The sequence below is a fragment of the Argiope bruennichi genome, chromosome 1 (assembly GCF_947563725.1).
Source record: "Argiope bruennichi chromosome 1, qqArgBrue1.1, whole genome shotgun sequence".
Taxonomy (NCBI): Eukaryota; Metazoa; Arthropoda; class Arachnida; order Araneae; family Araneidae; genus Argiope; species Argiope bruennichi.
Window position 1 is genome coordinate 54,908,814 of NC_079151.1, and position 17,040 is coordinate 54,925,853.

A 17,040-nucleotide genomic window follows, 5' to 3' on the forward strand; every position below is an offset into this window, starting at 1 on the left:
ACAACAAAAAAAACCTCTATTTTTCTATGACTAAAACTAATAGAAGTACGACATTTTCAATTTATATCTCTATCAGTTTAATATTTAAGCAAATTAAGAGCTACTAAGAGCAAACGTTGATGTTTACTTTCAAGTATAATTAGTATAGAGAAAGTACAGCAATCGTCAAAATCTCGAATCTTCATGTTTTAGACCACCCTGAGTTAGAAAAACACATTTTTGGAAAATGCACGTCTATCTGTGACAAAGATAACTCAAAAACGTTTTGAGCTAGACTGTTGAAATTTGATATAATGTTCTTTACACAAAATATGAAAATTTCTATTAAATTTTAAATAAAATCTGTTCAAAGGAAACTTGTCTATCTGGATGTTCTAACATAAGTCAACATAACTACAAAATGAAGAGATCTAGATAGATAAAATTTGGTACATAGATTTAACATCTATAATGTAGACACCTATCAATATTTGAGATAAATCCAATGAGGGGTTGAACATGTGTCGATCTATATTTTTAGAAAATGTAAAAATGATAATTCTGAAAAGCAATGGCTTAAGTATATCAAATTTGGTATGGAATTTTTTGACTACAAGTGCAGTTTTGTGTCAAATCTGTGTTCCAATCGGTTGAGAAAAACGTGTCTAAAGCATATATTCGGTTTTCGGATATTATTAATAGCATGCCAGGGATTAATCGCCAAAGAACTCGCCAAGGATGACACGATCGATTCAGTAAAAATGCTAAATTCATGCCAAAAGCTATTATTTCGTAACTATTGTATGCCAATGCCTTGCAGGGTATTTTCTGGTATGGCAAGTTTATCAGAGGGAATACGAGAAAGTTTTTAGGAGACCATTCTCGCTCTTTGGTAGGTGGATCTCTTTCGAGAGCCAGCATCCTGGCATAGGGGTAGCGCATCTTCCCGTGATCTGGGCGTCCCGGGTTCGATTCCCGGTTCGGGCATGGTTGTTCTTCATCTGTGTTCTAACTGTGAGGTGTGTGAATGTGCCCCCCTGTAAAAAAAGGGGTTGTGCAAGGGAATGTGTGTGTGTCATCTTCATATGAGCTAGAAGTCAGACTTCTGCCTTCGGGTGCTCAGGGGTCTTTACCCTCAGAAGCTACTGCACATCATCATCTCTTTCGAGACAGCCAATAAATAGTCTAAAATATAGATATTCAAATCCTTCTAATTAGCTTCAATTGTTGAAGAGTAGTCATATATTTTTTAATTTAATATGTCAGAAAGCAAATAATATATTTTTAATACGATTGATGGGTTGGAGATTGTAAAAAAATTTGTATAACGATTCATTTTTGAAGTATTTTATTTATTAACAAAAATCATAGAATATAATTGCTGAAATCATTTAAATCATATTTCAGTTTAAAGTAGTTTCGATTTCTAATGGTTTAGAAATCAGTTATAGGCCATGATTTGTCTAGACATAATATAAAATGGTTTCAACTTACTTATATATTTTCCTCTCGGTAATGTCGTAACATCTTTTACAACTTTCATCTCATCAATAGTCTGGTATTTTGTGAACACAAAAAACTAGAACGATATTGGCAAATATTTGAAAACTAAAGGGTACAATAGTGGACACGAAGCCACGCCTTGAGCAAACGATAGCTTCTCTTTTATTGTGTTGGGAAAACTAAAATTGATGGAAGATTGAACAAAGACACGAAATCCATCATTATAATTTTTCTCTTTTAGAAATACAATGAGAGGCATAATAAATCGATTTTTTAATGACAAACGACTTAATGGATTCTTTTTAATGGATGTCACAAATTTCAAATAAAATGTTGCCTTTTAAAAATATCATAAAGTTTTTATTTTATACATGAGATATTAGTAAAATCTAAATACAATCCGTTTGAAGAGAGGGTTTAAATGTGAAATTGAAGTCACCAAAAGATATATTTATTATCGCTTGGTGACTTCAATTTATTTATTCGATATATTTATTATCGTTTGGACAACAAACGATAATAAATATATCGTTTGGTGATTTCTAATTTTCTTTTAATTTGTAGCAATGATGCCAAGCAATAATAAATAAATAAATAATACAACTTATTTTATTTCAGACTAGGTCATTTCAGTGAGAATCTCTTTCTTATCATAATAATAAACTTATTTTAGTAATTCCAATCAATTTTGATGAGTCTATCTCATACACAAAATGAAAATAGTATTTTAAATTATAGTTGCGCTACAAATAAAGAGCAATTTGATTGTTTAGTTATGTATGCCATGTAGTGAAATAAATTGTCGAAGTTGATCCATTTGCTGGGGGCTGTATCAAAGTTTTATAATGTGACATCTCTCAAAAATAGTGGTGGGTTTTGGAGGATAGGGGATGCACAGTAAAGTAGTATTTGTGGGATTTATTTTGATATTCTTTCTTTCTTTCGAAGGTAAGCTTAACATTTTTGTCTTTCAATAACATCAGTTTGAAACATTTTCTAAAAGGGCGATAATTAAATGAATGATTTGAACCTCGTTACAACAATAGAAAGCAATAATATAAATATAATTAAAATTTGGTTTTGAAGAATTAACTAACAATTTGTCCTTTTAATATATGATATGAAAATATTTTTTTTTGTAATCTGCATGGAAATATTTGATAAAAATTTCAGTTAATTCTAAGTTAATGAAAATCTGATTTCGATTAATTAGTAGCAAAAATTCACTTCTAATTAAACTTTAATTCAATAAATGCTAATTTAAAGAAAATCTTAAAAAAAGGCATATTTACAATTCAATTATTTCTTACAACTTTGGTAGCCATAGAATGAATTTTTAGTCCTATAGAGTATTAACAGATACACACATACTGAAGTTTATAAGTTAAGTTTATTATAGTTAAGATAAGAATTATATAGTTAAGATCGTGAATTTTTTTTGAATAATTAAGTAAGTAGTTTGCTAAATATCTCCTTAGAAAATAGATGTAACTATCACAAGCAAACATAATTTTTATTACTATTATTTACTATTATTTTTATTTAGACATTTATTTTACTACTATTATTTTTATTTAGACATTTATTTTACAACTATTATTATTATTTATTATTTCACAATTCCATACATATTAACTCGTTTGCAATGGTCTTGTTGAAGTCTCTGCCCTAACAATACGGAATACCTGTTTATCGTTAACTCTATTGAATATCAAACTCATATCTCACTAGTGTGGTATAGAAGTTGAAAACATGGGGGATGTTAAGGTAAATATTATTTTGTCATTTCTTCAAGATTCAACTAGCAAGAATGCCCATTCGCCAATGAACGCCAATTGGCCGATAAGGAAGGAATTTGGCACGGAAGTATTATTCAAGGGATAACGTACTGAATTTTACCTGTTTAATTACTGCTTTTATGAATTTTTTCTGATTACGATTATGCAAAAGTACAAACTGACAAACGGTCACTTGTTCAAGAGATTTGGTTCAAAATTTGATACCTATATTTCAGATGCTAAGCCTACGTACAAAATTTTATTACGTTTTACTCTTTAAGTTTTGTAGTTGTACTTTCTCTCAAAAAGCCAGATAAATAGACCTTCTGGAAAAGGATTTCCTTCAAAATTCGATAGAAATGTACAAAGGTGGTTGTAATTTCATATAACAAATTTCCCCCAACTAGCTCAACACTTTGTTTAGTTATTGTATTCACAAAAAGACAGACATAATGACAAAAATATGTTTCTCGGATTCAAAGAGATATGATACATGGAAATTTGTCAAAATATCGAGATCAAATCTTTTGATGACTACATACTTCATAAACAAGAAAGAAAAAGCTTGAGATATATTCCAAAACAGCTCTCATAATACTTCAAAACTGGACTTCAAAAGTAAGTAAAATGCTTTAAAATTCCGAATCAATTTTGTTGGGAGGAAAGAAATACAGTTCAGCACAATACAGTACAAACTCTCAATTATCGTGGATACACAAACTTGTATTCTGCTGTAAAAATCTGATGCTTACTAAATTATGATTGGATTTGTAGCCCATCTACTATAAATAAGAATGATTCAAATGCATTTTTGTGATGATTTGTGCCTTTTCTCGGACCTTTTACTGATTATTCTGGTTTGTCATATCACTGAGTTCTGGATGTTCAAGAATTTGCTGTACAAAACAAAACAATTAATCTATGGGAGTGGGATTTCCAGAATTTTCTCATACGCTCTCTAAGAAAAATACTATCCCTTTTCCCCTGACATAAAATTGTGAGCCTTGGTAAAAGCCGTGAGTATTATGAGTGCTCAGATTTTTGTTTTCAGATTCCAGCAATGAAAATCTCGTGCTTCTAGTATATTGAAGAATTTGCATTTTGGCCGCCTTGTGGATATTAAAATTGAGTACAAAACTGCAATATAAATTATAAATCCCATATAAAAATTTTATTTAATTAAAGCTACCGCATTTGAATGCACGAGAAAGTACAGACCGCCAGTTCTTTCAACAAAAATGGTTTAAAACTTGATAAGGATCTATTCTTTAGATTTTAAAACTGTGGACCAGATTTCATTATCTTAATCGTTACTTTTTTCAGGTATCACATTCACAAACAGGCGAAAGTATAGACAGGCACATGGTCAACTTTATAATGATTTGGTCCAATATTTGGCACGGATCTACACATTTCTTGCCGCTCGCTTGATTTAAATAGGCAGATATCCTCTTCCAGTGAATGAATTTCTTTCGGTAGTTGTTGGTTGTAACAGCGACCTAAAAGCGCCAAGAAAAAATTTCGCCAATTTGACAATTTCAATTGCCAAACTATATTGCATGTGATTCATACATGATTTGATCTATATATATATATTTTTATTTGGCGAAATTATTTCTTGGCACTTTTTGGTCTCCGTTAAAACTGATAAGTACATTTATTTCAAAATCTGATAAAGATTTACCAATTTGATTTCAAAACTTTATTCTTCCAGTTCAAAGCGTTGTTGAGTTATCGTTCCATAGACAGACAAGCAAACATAACCCCAAAACTATGTTTTTGGACTCAGGAAAGTATAAAATGTGGAAAAATTTCGAGTTCTGATTTTTTATTTTGATGATTTAATAATAGTTCAAAAGTATCATTTTAGTTTAAAAAAGAATTTAGATGGCGATGTAGATGGCTGAATCACTAACGTAAACATAATCATGGTCTAGTGGTTATGCTTATGTCAGCGATTTTCATAACTATTCAACTTGTTCGAATAGTTTTGCGCTTAAACAATAAAGAACAAAATCGATGATTCTGAAGCGCATAACCCCTTCAGGTTGAAGAATTGCGAAAGCATTAATGCATGAAATTTCTGCAAAGTGACAACTGTAAATAGCATTCTATTTTACAAGTGTCTAACAGCTGTATGTCTGGAAAATTTAAATAAATTTAATTATATAATGAATACATTTTCGAAATTCGGTTATATGATATTGAAATAATGAGAAAGGAGATTTAAAAGGATGGCAAGTTTGGATATTTCTTTATTTTTCCTTTCAAATGTATAATACTCCTTTCTTTAGATTTATATTAAACTTAACATAATATATATATATATATATATATATATATATATATATATATATATATATATATATATATATATATATATATATATATATATATATATATATATATATATATATATATATATATATATATATATATATATATCCGTCTTTCCCGTGATCTGGGCGTCCCGGGTTCGAGTCCCGGTTTGGGCATGGTTGTTCTTCTGTTGTTCTATCTGTGAGATGTGTGAATGTGCCCTCCTGTAAAAAGGGGTTGTGCAAGCGAATGAATGATGTGTGAGTGGCAAAGTCGTACTCTTGGCCCTAGTTGGCGCTGCTATAAAAAAATAAGAGACGTCCCCCTCAGGCTTAAATCGCTGTCTTCGTAACAGCGGGCTTGTCAGTGGCAAGTGCCATAAGAAACAAACAAACAATATATATATATATATAAGTATTCTTTTATATGAAGCAGGATGCAGTTTTGAAGACAGTAAAAAGACTTTCGATTTCGTGACGTCGCTTTATTTCATTTTGAAGAAACAGGCATATGTACAAGCGATGAGCACGCACACACAACAGAACGACATAGGGAGAAATGAGGAAAAGGCTCTTGGACATTTTTGGATATCTCCGGTCTTATATAACCTAAGATTTTGATAGGGAAAATATTTCTTCATAGTGCTAATATATAATGAGATTTCGATAGGAATTTTCGCTACACGCGCCAACAAGGCAGGAGAAACACAGGGAAGTTTTAAAAAAGAATTTGTCTCGTCAGCGGTATTTTGTCCCTTCACGCGGATTGTGGGAAAGTTAGACTTTTAGCCGATTCAGCAATTTTACAAAGCTCTCGGATTAATTACGTAGAGAAAGTGGAATTGGATCACGAAATAAGAGAATATTTTAGAATGAAGTTACTATAGGCTAAATTAAGATAAAATCTCGGAAATTAATTAAATTAAAATTAGAATTAAAATATCATTACGCACACACACACATATCAGAATTAATGTGCAGATGATTATGTATAATATAAATATAATATAACAAGATTCCTGAATTACTGAATGGGCACATACTCAGAGGCATATTATTTAATTAATAATTAAATTTATAATAAAATTAGTGCCCTTGGAAACTAGCTTTTTCGTCTAGAATATTAAGTTTCCTAACTGTTAAGCACATAATACATTTATTTAAAATTTCATCTTATTATTTAATAAGGTTGAAATATATGTATTTAATGGAATAAGTCGTATAAATATGTGCGTCCATAAATTATTGCTTGTGCCATTTATAAAAAAATATATATATATATTGTGTAGTAAATGTAAAAGGGAAAATACTACAACTTTAATGCCTAAAAAAAGTAATTAATTTTAATTCTAACATTTGCAAAAATAAGACTAAATGTTTTGATGGAACTATAGCTTTTTGATAAAATTTTCTCTATAACATGCAGCAAAGCTTAGTTTATTTATAGTGTGGTTATTTGCATTTTACAATTTTATAAATTTGTTTTCGTTCAAACAGCTTTGATAAAAACTACTTTTCTACCTTTTAGAACGCTAGTAAAAGTGCGTTTCTAAAAACCTTATTTATATAATTTTGTAATAAATATTAAAAAAAATTTTTTTTTTCCAAATTATTTATCAGATAGCACATTTCATAAAATAGTTAAAATTGAATTAAATTAATTCAATTTTTGAAAATATTGAATTATTATGAAAGTCAAAAATACAGAATTGCGCTATATTTCAAAATTTTGATACATTGGAAAGTGTGTGAAAAAAAATAGATTATGAAATTCAAGCTTTATAACTCTGAAACAAATCAGTTTAAAATAATTATTGCAAAGTATCCTTCTTTACTTTACCCATTGTTCCTAAGAGCTGAAAATAATCATATATACATCAATAATTTTCATTATTGTCCTTGGGATATTACCAATTATGATAATCAAACAAGCGTGAATTTATTAACACTTTTTATACTGCTAGTTGAAGAAACCAGCTGCAGTGGTGTCCCCCAAACTTTCTCGTATGCTCTCTACTAAAGTGTCCAAGCCTGAGAGCGCATTACATGGTATTGGCGTATAATAGTTCCGAAATATTAACTTTTGGCAGAAATATAACATTTTTACCGAATCTATTGTATTTCCTTGGCGAGTTATTTGGCGATTAATCCTGGCATGCATTAACAGTATCCAAAAATCGAAATTTAGGTTTTAGACACATTTTTCTCAATCAATTGAAACAGAAAATTGACACAAAACTACATTTACAATCACAAAATCCTATACCAGATTTGATACATTTAAGTTACTGCAACTTTGAGCTACCGCTTTTATAGCTTCTGTGCATGCATGCTATTAGTATGCATGTAATAACTTTATTTGTAAAAGCATATTATTTTAATTTTATTTCTTATCAAAAGGGCGAAACTTTTTAAAGCAATTTGTAAATATTTTATTTTAATTTGATATAAATCTTTCTTTCATTCTCAGTTGCCGGTTTGTTCTGAATTCGACCTGAAACTCCGTAAAGCTATCGATTAGATGTCGTATTAAAAGATATAGTTAGCAAACGCAAATTGGCGAACTTGCTTCCTATTAGGCGGTGACCTTAGTAATCAGCTTTGGCGATCATGCCAATAAGGTACTTCCCTAATTCTACTGAATTGTCGTACAAGGCCATATAAGAAAAAAATACAAGTTAAAATTAGACCTAGAATCGATTTTCGGTACCTCTGTCCTTTTATTGAGAAATAATAAATAATCTTGTCTGTAACTTTTTAAATCTTCTGTCAGTAGGCTAATATTATAGTCTGCTTTTACTTATTAATTTGCATGATGTGTGTTGAGTGTTGTGATATGCTTTATCTGCGAATTTGTAACTGAAATATTAATTTATGTCATTACATTCGAGTGAATGTTTTGAAAAAATATAAAATATAAAATACTTATATTTTTAAATTTTTGTATAAAATAGTTTGAAAAAAAATCCCTTATGAAGCAAAATTATATAAGTTAAAACTTTTAATAGTTTTGAAAATGGGAAGAAATATTTTTTTTAATTGAAAAGAAATATAAAACAAGAACATTATAGTTCAGAAGGCTATTATATGATTTACTTCAATTCCTTCAAATAATTTAAGAAATGCTACCTGGCTCCTAAAGTAAGAAATAAAAATATCTAAAACTAAAGCATTAAAATGATTTAAGATTCATTTTAAATGAATAGATTGCTTATTCTGAAAGAATTTAGCTCCAAATTTGAAAGAAACCTACAAATTACTGTATATCAAATTTCATCCGTCTAGCTGAAAGCGTTTTTGAGTTATCGTAGTCACAGACGGACAGACTGACAAACAGACAGATAATTTCCAAAAGTATGTTTTTCGGACTCGGAGATATCTGTAATGTGGAACTTCGTCAAAATATCGAATTTGTATTTTTGACGATTACAATAATTTCTCCGTATTTCATATAGGAGAAAAAAATCTGTTAAAGAGAGATAAATATCATTAAAGTGACATTTATGAAAATATACAAATTAATTTAACTTCCTAAATAAGTTAACTTCCTAAATAATGAATTTAACTTCCTAAATAATGAATTTAACTTCCTAAATAATGAATTTAACTTCCTAAATAATTAAGTTAACTTCCAAAATAATTAATTTAACTTCCTAATTAATTAACCTTCTAAATTTAACTTCCTTCCATTTTTTATATTTTCTCCAAAAATTGATTTATCGAAGCAGTTTTCATCCTTAAAAGTAAATTGTTTTTCCTATTACTAAGTTTGATAATATGATGTATATTTTTTCAATAGTCTAAAACATTTATAATCATTAAACGAATTTTAAACTTTTTCCTCAAGTACTGAATTAAAATTTTTAATCAGAGTACATAAAATCAGTTATATTTTCTCTGATTTAATTCAATGTTTAGATGAAATCCCCTGACCCTATTCCGGGAATGAACGTTTTCAACTGCTAGCATCCGTTGTGTTGTGGCTGAAAAACGACAAAGCTCAATGTGCGGTGAGCAGAAACACATTTACTACTCACATTTTTGTCGGTAGACTTAAAATAAAATTATTAATTTAAATAAAAAAGAATCAGCCATTTTATATTATGAGTAAGCGGTTTGCTGAAGCTTGTGCGTCGATATCTGATAAATGTTACGGATTCATTGTCACTACAAACTTTGTGAAATCTTCAAATTCTGCTTATAATGTAAAGCAACAATTTTTTACGAAACTGCAGTATTTGATCAAAACGTCAGATCACATTCTAATGTAAGTTCAGATAATTTTTTTTTTCCATTTTGCCACTATTTTTTTTTCAATTCTAAATAACCGAAAATATAATAATTTGTAATCATAACAAAGCAATTGGAAAACATGAACAGATAACTTAAACAAAATAATTGGACCAAAAGCAAAAAGCAGGAATAGCCTCCTTGAAGCTTTCATATATACTTTAACAAACATTAGTTACAAAAGAGTCTAATAGAAGGCAATCTTGGCGTTTGATCACTGAGATGCGGTTAGTACGCAATAATCAGAAAACCGAATGTGTTTTTTGGATATCTTTTTTTCAACCGATTAAAATCGAAACTGGACAGAAAATTTTACTATTTAAAAAATGTATCTCTGGACCAAGTGTACGTAATATAATTATAACTGCTATAGGATAGCCCCTAAAATTCAAAAAGTCCTTAAGGTGTACGTACACACTAGAAAATTTCTTTTTTTAATTTTAACTTTAAAAATCCAGTTTTTTTACAGTAGGCCAATAATATATGTTTAAACTCATTTCAGTGAGAAAAAAAAACAATTTTCACTAATTATTAATTAATTAAATAATATTTAATGAGATAATTAGCATAATTTTTGAAACATGATATCTTAAATTCTAATTTGTACCACACACAATTCTAATTGGAAACTATGCCTAATATTAGTCTTCATGTTGTCTGCCTCAATCAAGTTATAAAAATATATAGTTTTTTCTAACATTTTTTTCATCAACAATAAATAGAAAAAGCGAGATTTTTTTCTGAAATTTTAACTTTTAAATAGCCATTAAAACTTATTTCTATAAATATAATTTTGATTGAGGCACAAAACATCCACTGTTTCATTCAGATTATTTTGATATATAAATATTTGTATTTGGTTCATTTCTTGTTGAGTTATGATTGTATGAATGAAGCAACATAGTGGAAAAATATCATTCTTCATAAAATGAGTTAAAAAAAAAAATGAAACTAGAGTTTTTAGTGAAAGTACCTCAAGAAAAATAATTATAACTCGAGAAATATTCCAAATATTGAAAACATCTTGGTATCGTTTGAATGCTAAAGGTTCAGAGAACATTTTGAAGCAATAATAATAATAATAATAAAAATCGATATTTTGAACTATTTTTGAAGTTTTAAGTGTGACGTACACCTTAAAATTGGAGGGTGACAGAAAATTTTTAAGAACATATTCTTTTTATGCACACTGAAATCTATAAAAAACATTCAAAGCCAATTGAAGAATATAAATGTTTCAGTATAATTAGAAAAAATGTTATTTCGAATCTTTTATTAACTGACATAACTTAGTTGACAGTCTTATTTCTCCGTCACTAAACCATAAAGAATAAAGATTTTAAGAACGATCAAATGACAAGATATTCTGATGATGAGTCATTGAATTTTAAGATAATTAATAAATAAATTAATTCGAAAAAGGAAACACACTCTTCCTTTTTTACTTTCTCGTATACGAAGTACAGAGAAAGTAATGTAATCGTCAAAAAATTTGAACTCGAGATTTTGACTAATCCCTCCGTTTTAAACGTCCTTGAGTTCGAAAAATTCATTTATGGAAAATGTCTGTCTGTGACAAAAATAACTCAAAAATATTTTGAGCTAGACGTATGAAATTTGGTATAAGATCTTTAGATATATTTCTATGAAATTGAGTAAAATCTGCTCAGAGGCTGTCTGTCTATTCGGCTATTAGAATACAAGTTAACACTTTAATAACAAAATAGAGTTAGATAGGCAAAATTCGGTATGCATTTTTAACATGTATAATGCACATACCTATCAAATTTTGTGCGAAATCCAACGAGAGGTTGCCCGTCTGTTAGACAGTACTTTCAGAAACATATTGTTTGTTTGTTTCTTATGGCACTTGCCACTGACAAGCCCGCTGTTACGAAGACAGCGATTTAAGCCTGAGGGGGAACGTCTCTTATTTTTTATAGCAGCGCCAACTAGGGCCAAGAGTACGACTTTGCCACTCACGCATCATTCATTCGCTTGCACAACCCCTTTTTACAGGAGGGCACATTCACACATCTCACAGATAGAACAACAGAAGAACAACCATGCCCAAACCGGGACTCGAACCCGGGACGCCCAGATCACGGGGAAGACGCGCTACCCCTATGCCAGGACGCCGGCCCAGAAACATATAAAATTAATAACTCAAAAATTCAATGAGTTACATATATATTAAATTAGGTATAAGATTTTTTTTGGCTACAAATGTAACTTTTTAGCAGATTTTTTTTTCAATCGTCTGGAAACAACCGAGTATAAAATAAAGAATCAATTTTCGGGTAATATTAACTTGATGCCAGATAATGATCGTCAGAAACCTCGCCAAGGGTAACACGATAAATTCAGAAAAAATGTTAAATTAGCGAAAAAGTTTAAAATTTTGTAACTATTGTACGTCAATGTCAAGCAAGGTGCACTCTGGGATAAGTTTTTATAAGAGAATATTCTAGAAAGTTTTAGGGAGACGACTTTTGTTGGCTTTGCTATTTTTCTCTATATGATTTTTTCACGCATATATTTAAAAAAAAAGAAGAAAGGTTCAGACAAAATTCCTTTTCCAGGAGGACATTGCTGCCGATGCATTTCCATCTCATCAAAAATCTGAGCTAAATTAAGAAAAAATAAACCTTTCAATAAGAAGAAAGAAATAACCAAGAGTTTCGTAAAGCCTTTGATTAATAAACCCAATTAGAGTTTGAAGTTTCAGATCGTTACACCGGATTAGAATAAATCTCAACTAATAAAAAAAGGAGTTCATGCGTGCATGTTTCTGTATGTGTGTGTTGCCAGCCTATAAGGCAGATCGTTAGACCCAGAGCAAATTTATCAGAAATATAATTTGGGGTATGGAAATATGTACTTCATAGAGTTATTTAATACTTTAATTAGAATTTTAATTATGTAAAAACCAAGGGGATATTGACGTTTTCTTCATGAGTTTCTGAAATAATGATTGAAAAAAAAAAGAATCTTTGCACCATCCCAAAATTTAAAAAACAGCCGTAGAAATTTTTTGAATTTTGTCATTAAAAATTTTTTGCATAATTTGAAACAACAGTTTCCAATATTGCAGTGCCACTCAAACCATTTTTATTAATTCCTCCAATAATTGTCACGTGATGTTCTAACTTAATTGAGAGATAAGGAAAAAGATTCAGTTTATTATTCTCGCAGCTTATATGAGAAGTAACGGTAAACTTATAGATCCTAAAAAAAATAACATGCAATTAGAAGATGAATTACCAAAACAGTTTTGCTTTTTATAACACTAATCGTTAACTAATAAGATATCATGCAACTTAACCCCTTAAGTAGGTTTATTTATACAATAATGGAGGTTAGTATAAACGTACTTAAATAAAATGACTTCAATGTCTTTTTAGAAAATAATGAATTAAAACCATTTTGATTCGAGAATTATGTGTATTAAATATTCATAGGATATTAAACTGAAATTAAACATAATCAGCATTCACAACGAATCAATTGGTTGCCAAAGGAGGCTAGTAAATAAATCATAAGATTGGAAAAAAAATTGCGCTTAGTATAAAAATAACCGAATTTAACTTATTATTTTCTAAAGAGAGAGTAAACGTGATTTATTATTAGCAGTTTTTCATACACTTATGGAATTTTTAGCTTCATATTGAACAAAAATCTTCACAAAATGCAATACGTTTTTATTACCTATAAACGATTATTATATATGATTACGCGACAAAAATAAATTTTCAAGATTGATAGCCGGAGCAGATGTGTACAGTATAACAAAAAATATTCCTGTTGCAATCACGGCAAGAAGAGCCAAGAATACGACCAACACTATACTTTTCTTATGTTTTGCGGGTTGTTCCGTCATGCCAGGATTCACACATCTTCCTGCAGCATCGCAATAGAAAATTCCATAATTGCATCTTGTACCGCTTTTGTGAATGTATTTCCCTCCTGCAGGATTAAGAATGCCTACGCTAGAGGCAGGGACGCAGCCATCGTCTGTCTTGCAGCATATTAAGCACTCAAGAAGTATATTATGAATGCAGTGGCATTCTTCTAGGCCTTTTAAAGCACAAACTGTTTCATTGCAATCTTTGCATGTAAGTGGGTTTATGTGGCAAGGGTATTCGCTAATATTCCTTTCTGGCACAGGGCAATCTGGACTTACACCATCACAATAACTTGTAATGCAGTTCGAAGCATCACTGTAACAAACAGTTTCTGGTTTCTTAATTACAGTACACTTCTCAGTGCAACAGTCACCTTCCTTGGGACTACATTGAGAATCATTTCCTTTTAATGTGCATCCTATGATTGGAAACTCAACATTAGAAGGATTACAGCAAGGATCTAATGTGTTACATATTTCTGACCAACCACAATCACATTCTTCGAAGCCTTCTTTAATTCCATTGCCACATTTAGGATCTTTTGGTTTCAAACAGTCACCTTTCTTGCTAAGAACCCCACGCATGGCTATCCGACTGCATGGCGAAAATTCTGGTCGTTGTTCATTTGCTGGAATTGCTTTTGGATGCATCAAATATTTACCAACAGGTGCTTCAGGAGAGCATGGCTTATATGTTGGGTCATCATGGTCACTCCCAAAGCCATGACCAATTTCGTGGGTAAAAGCTAAGAGTGTAATTGCCAATGGTAATAAAGGTTTGTCTTCAAGTCGTAGATTTATAGCAGCAACATTGAAATTCATTACATTTTCATGCTGATCTATAAGAGTCTGTTCGCATATTCCACCTGCAATATTTGGATAGGTTGCATCTGGTCTGAAAGCTTCACCTATAGCCGAGCCTCTGAAAGACCTATAAGACATACTTATTGAAAGACAAAACTCAGGTTCTTGTTCTCTCGTTACAAATTTTGTCAAGTAATCACTGAGTGTTTCTGCTGAAGTCATTGGATAATTCAACTCATTAGCAGCTTTGTAGATATCTATTCTTGCTACCGAAATTCTTATTCCATCCGGCTTTCCATCCATATTGAAATCAGTTTTTCTAAATATTTTGTCAGCATGCTTTGCATGGAGGTACATATAAGCTGATAACTTATCTGAATCTTCTTCAAAGAACTGATACAGAGTATGATCAGCAACTATTTCAATTTCACAAAACAAATCTGCCGTCTTGTTTTTAAAATTAATGCCTTCACGTTCGACAGTAGAGTTTATTGTCACATTTGATATTCGGGATAAAAAGTGCCAAGATGATACAAAAGTTTGATTTGCAAGTGACAGGTTTAAGTTTTCAGTTTTATAAATTACAACCTTATTAGAAAACTTAGCTGTTGGCTTTAAAAATGGAACTGGTTGAACAAAATAAGTATCACCTCCTTCCAAAACTGTGCCACAGAAAGTGTCCTCGTGTAGATAACCCATAACAGATGTTCGATAAGGATTATCTTTCAACACACCTTCGTAAAACTTTGTGATTGAATTCTTACCAATCTTGTCTTCAGAGGTTAATGAAGAAGCAAACGATATATTGCTGAACAATTTATCTTCAAATAACAGTAAGTTAAAAGTCTTACTGGTGGCTTTAAGTTTGATTTCAATTGTTCTATTATGATTCGTATCTCCATTCTTCATAGAGTTTGTACTCCTCTTATATTTGTATTTAACAACTTCGCATTCTGCCGTTTCATAGCTATTTAAATATTCATTAAAATGTCTTTCTTCGCATTTAGAAGATGAGAAAGAAATTGATACCATCAAAATAGTATTCAGAAGCGTAATTATACGCTTATTTAAGATAATCATTTGATCCTTGTGAATTGGACGCTGTAAATATTTTTATAATTCTGTCATATCTTTGCAAGTTCTGCATTCATCATGATTGACAGTAAATTTATAAAACAATAATAACAGAGACTAAATGAAACATGTTGCCAGCTGAAGAGATATATTAAAAAAATAAAGACATCCACAATATATATAAATTTAATTTGATGGTATGAAATGATGAAATTCGAGTATCATTATGAAATTTTGAAGATTTCTAGAAAGTTTATTCAAAAGATTTATTTGAATGCGAATAAGGGAACAGGAAATTAAAGTTTGAAATAACATATAAAAGGAATATAAAAACGTTTGTGCTTTACCTTGTATCAAACTTTTAAAAACAATTTGCAGCATAGCTTTTATATGATGAAATAAATGTCACCCATCGTGCTAAATTTAAATTATTATTCATTTAAGTGATATTGTTCATTTAAATGATATGCATATTATATCTTCTCTGTTTATATATAAAAATGCATATTTGCAAATTTGACCATTAATCTTTCTTCTTCTGCACGTTTTTTACAGTACATGTTTTTTTAAAGTGAAATGTTCTTTCTGTGAAAACTGTTGAGGGTTAAAGTTAGAGTTAAATTTACGCTCTTCTTTGAACAATGTTTTTCCTATATGTTCATCTATTTTTAAACAAAACAAAAAGGCATTTTTCCTTTTACTCTCAGTAGAGTACTAAACTAGAGGATAATTTTTTTTCTTCAAAATTTTGTTAAAAATATGGTAAAGTACGGTGTAGCGACTTAAAAAAATATTCATATCATTACCACGAGACGTGATTTTTAAAAAAATATTTTTTTAAACTAAAATAATTTCAAAGTTCTAAGAAGTTTTAATATTAAATGAAACAACTTTGTACTGAAACGAATTTTGTGACGAAAAAGATTTATGGTTTTATGCGAACGGCAACAGTGTGAAATAAAAAATGGGGCTAAATCTTAGGGACGGGTACAGCCAAATTTGGTGCCAAACTTTAATCTTGTTTTTGTTCTTTTTGTATACTTCATGCCAAATTTTTCTCCTGCCGTAGCCCCATGGACGCTGTAATCGCCAGAAAAAATCTCTTGAAAATAGTCATAATATTGAGAAATACAATTCTGAAGATTACAGCGTCCGCTCTACTTGGCGATAAAAATTTGGCGGAAAATCGCCAAATGGTACCCGTTTGTAGAACTGTACCAAAAATGGATTTGGATGTGGATGTTTATGTGGTTGTGATTCATTTTAACTAACCTGTTTCATTATAATTTGGAGGAAAAACAAAGAGAAAGTATCATGGAAAATTTCATAACAATTAATTAATTAATTTATTTGTAATTAAGTAGAAATTATGTTCCATTGCGTATGCGTA

At 30.1% G+C, this 17,040-nt stretch overlaps 1 protein-coding gene across 1 annotated transcript; it reads right to left on the reverse strand.

Moving 5' to 3' along the window:
• Nucleotides 1-13,589: 13,589 nt before the first annotated feature.
• Nucleotides 13,590-15,275, reverse strand: LOC129972715 (disintegrin and metalloproteinase domain-containing protein 10-like). The gene has a single exon (XM_056086957.1). It carries the CDS (start codon nt 15,273-15,275, stop codon nt 13,590-13,592), a length of 1,686 nt encoding a protein of 561 aa, XP_055942932.1.
• Between the last annotated feature and the right edge of the window lie 1,765 nt (nt 15,276-17,040).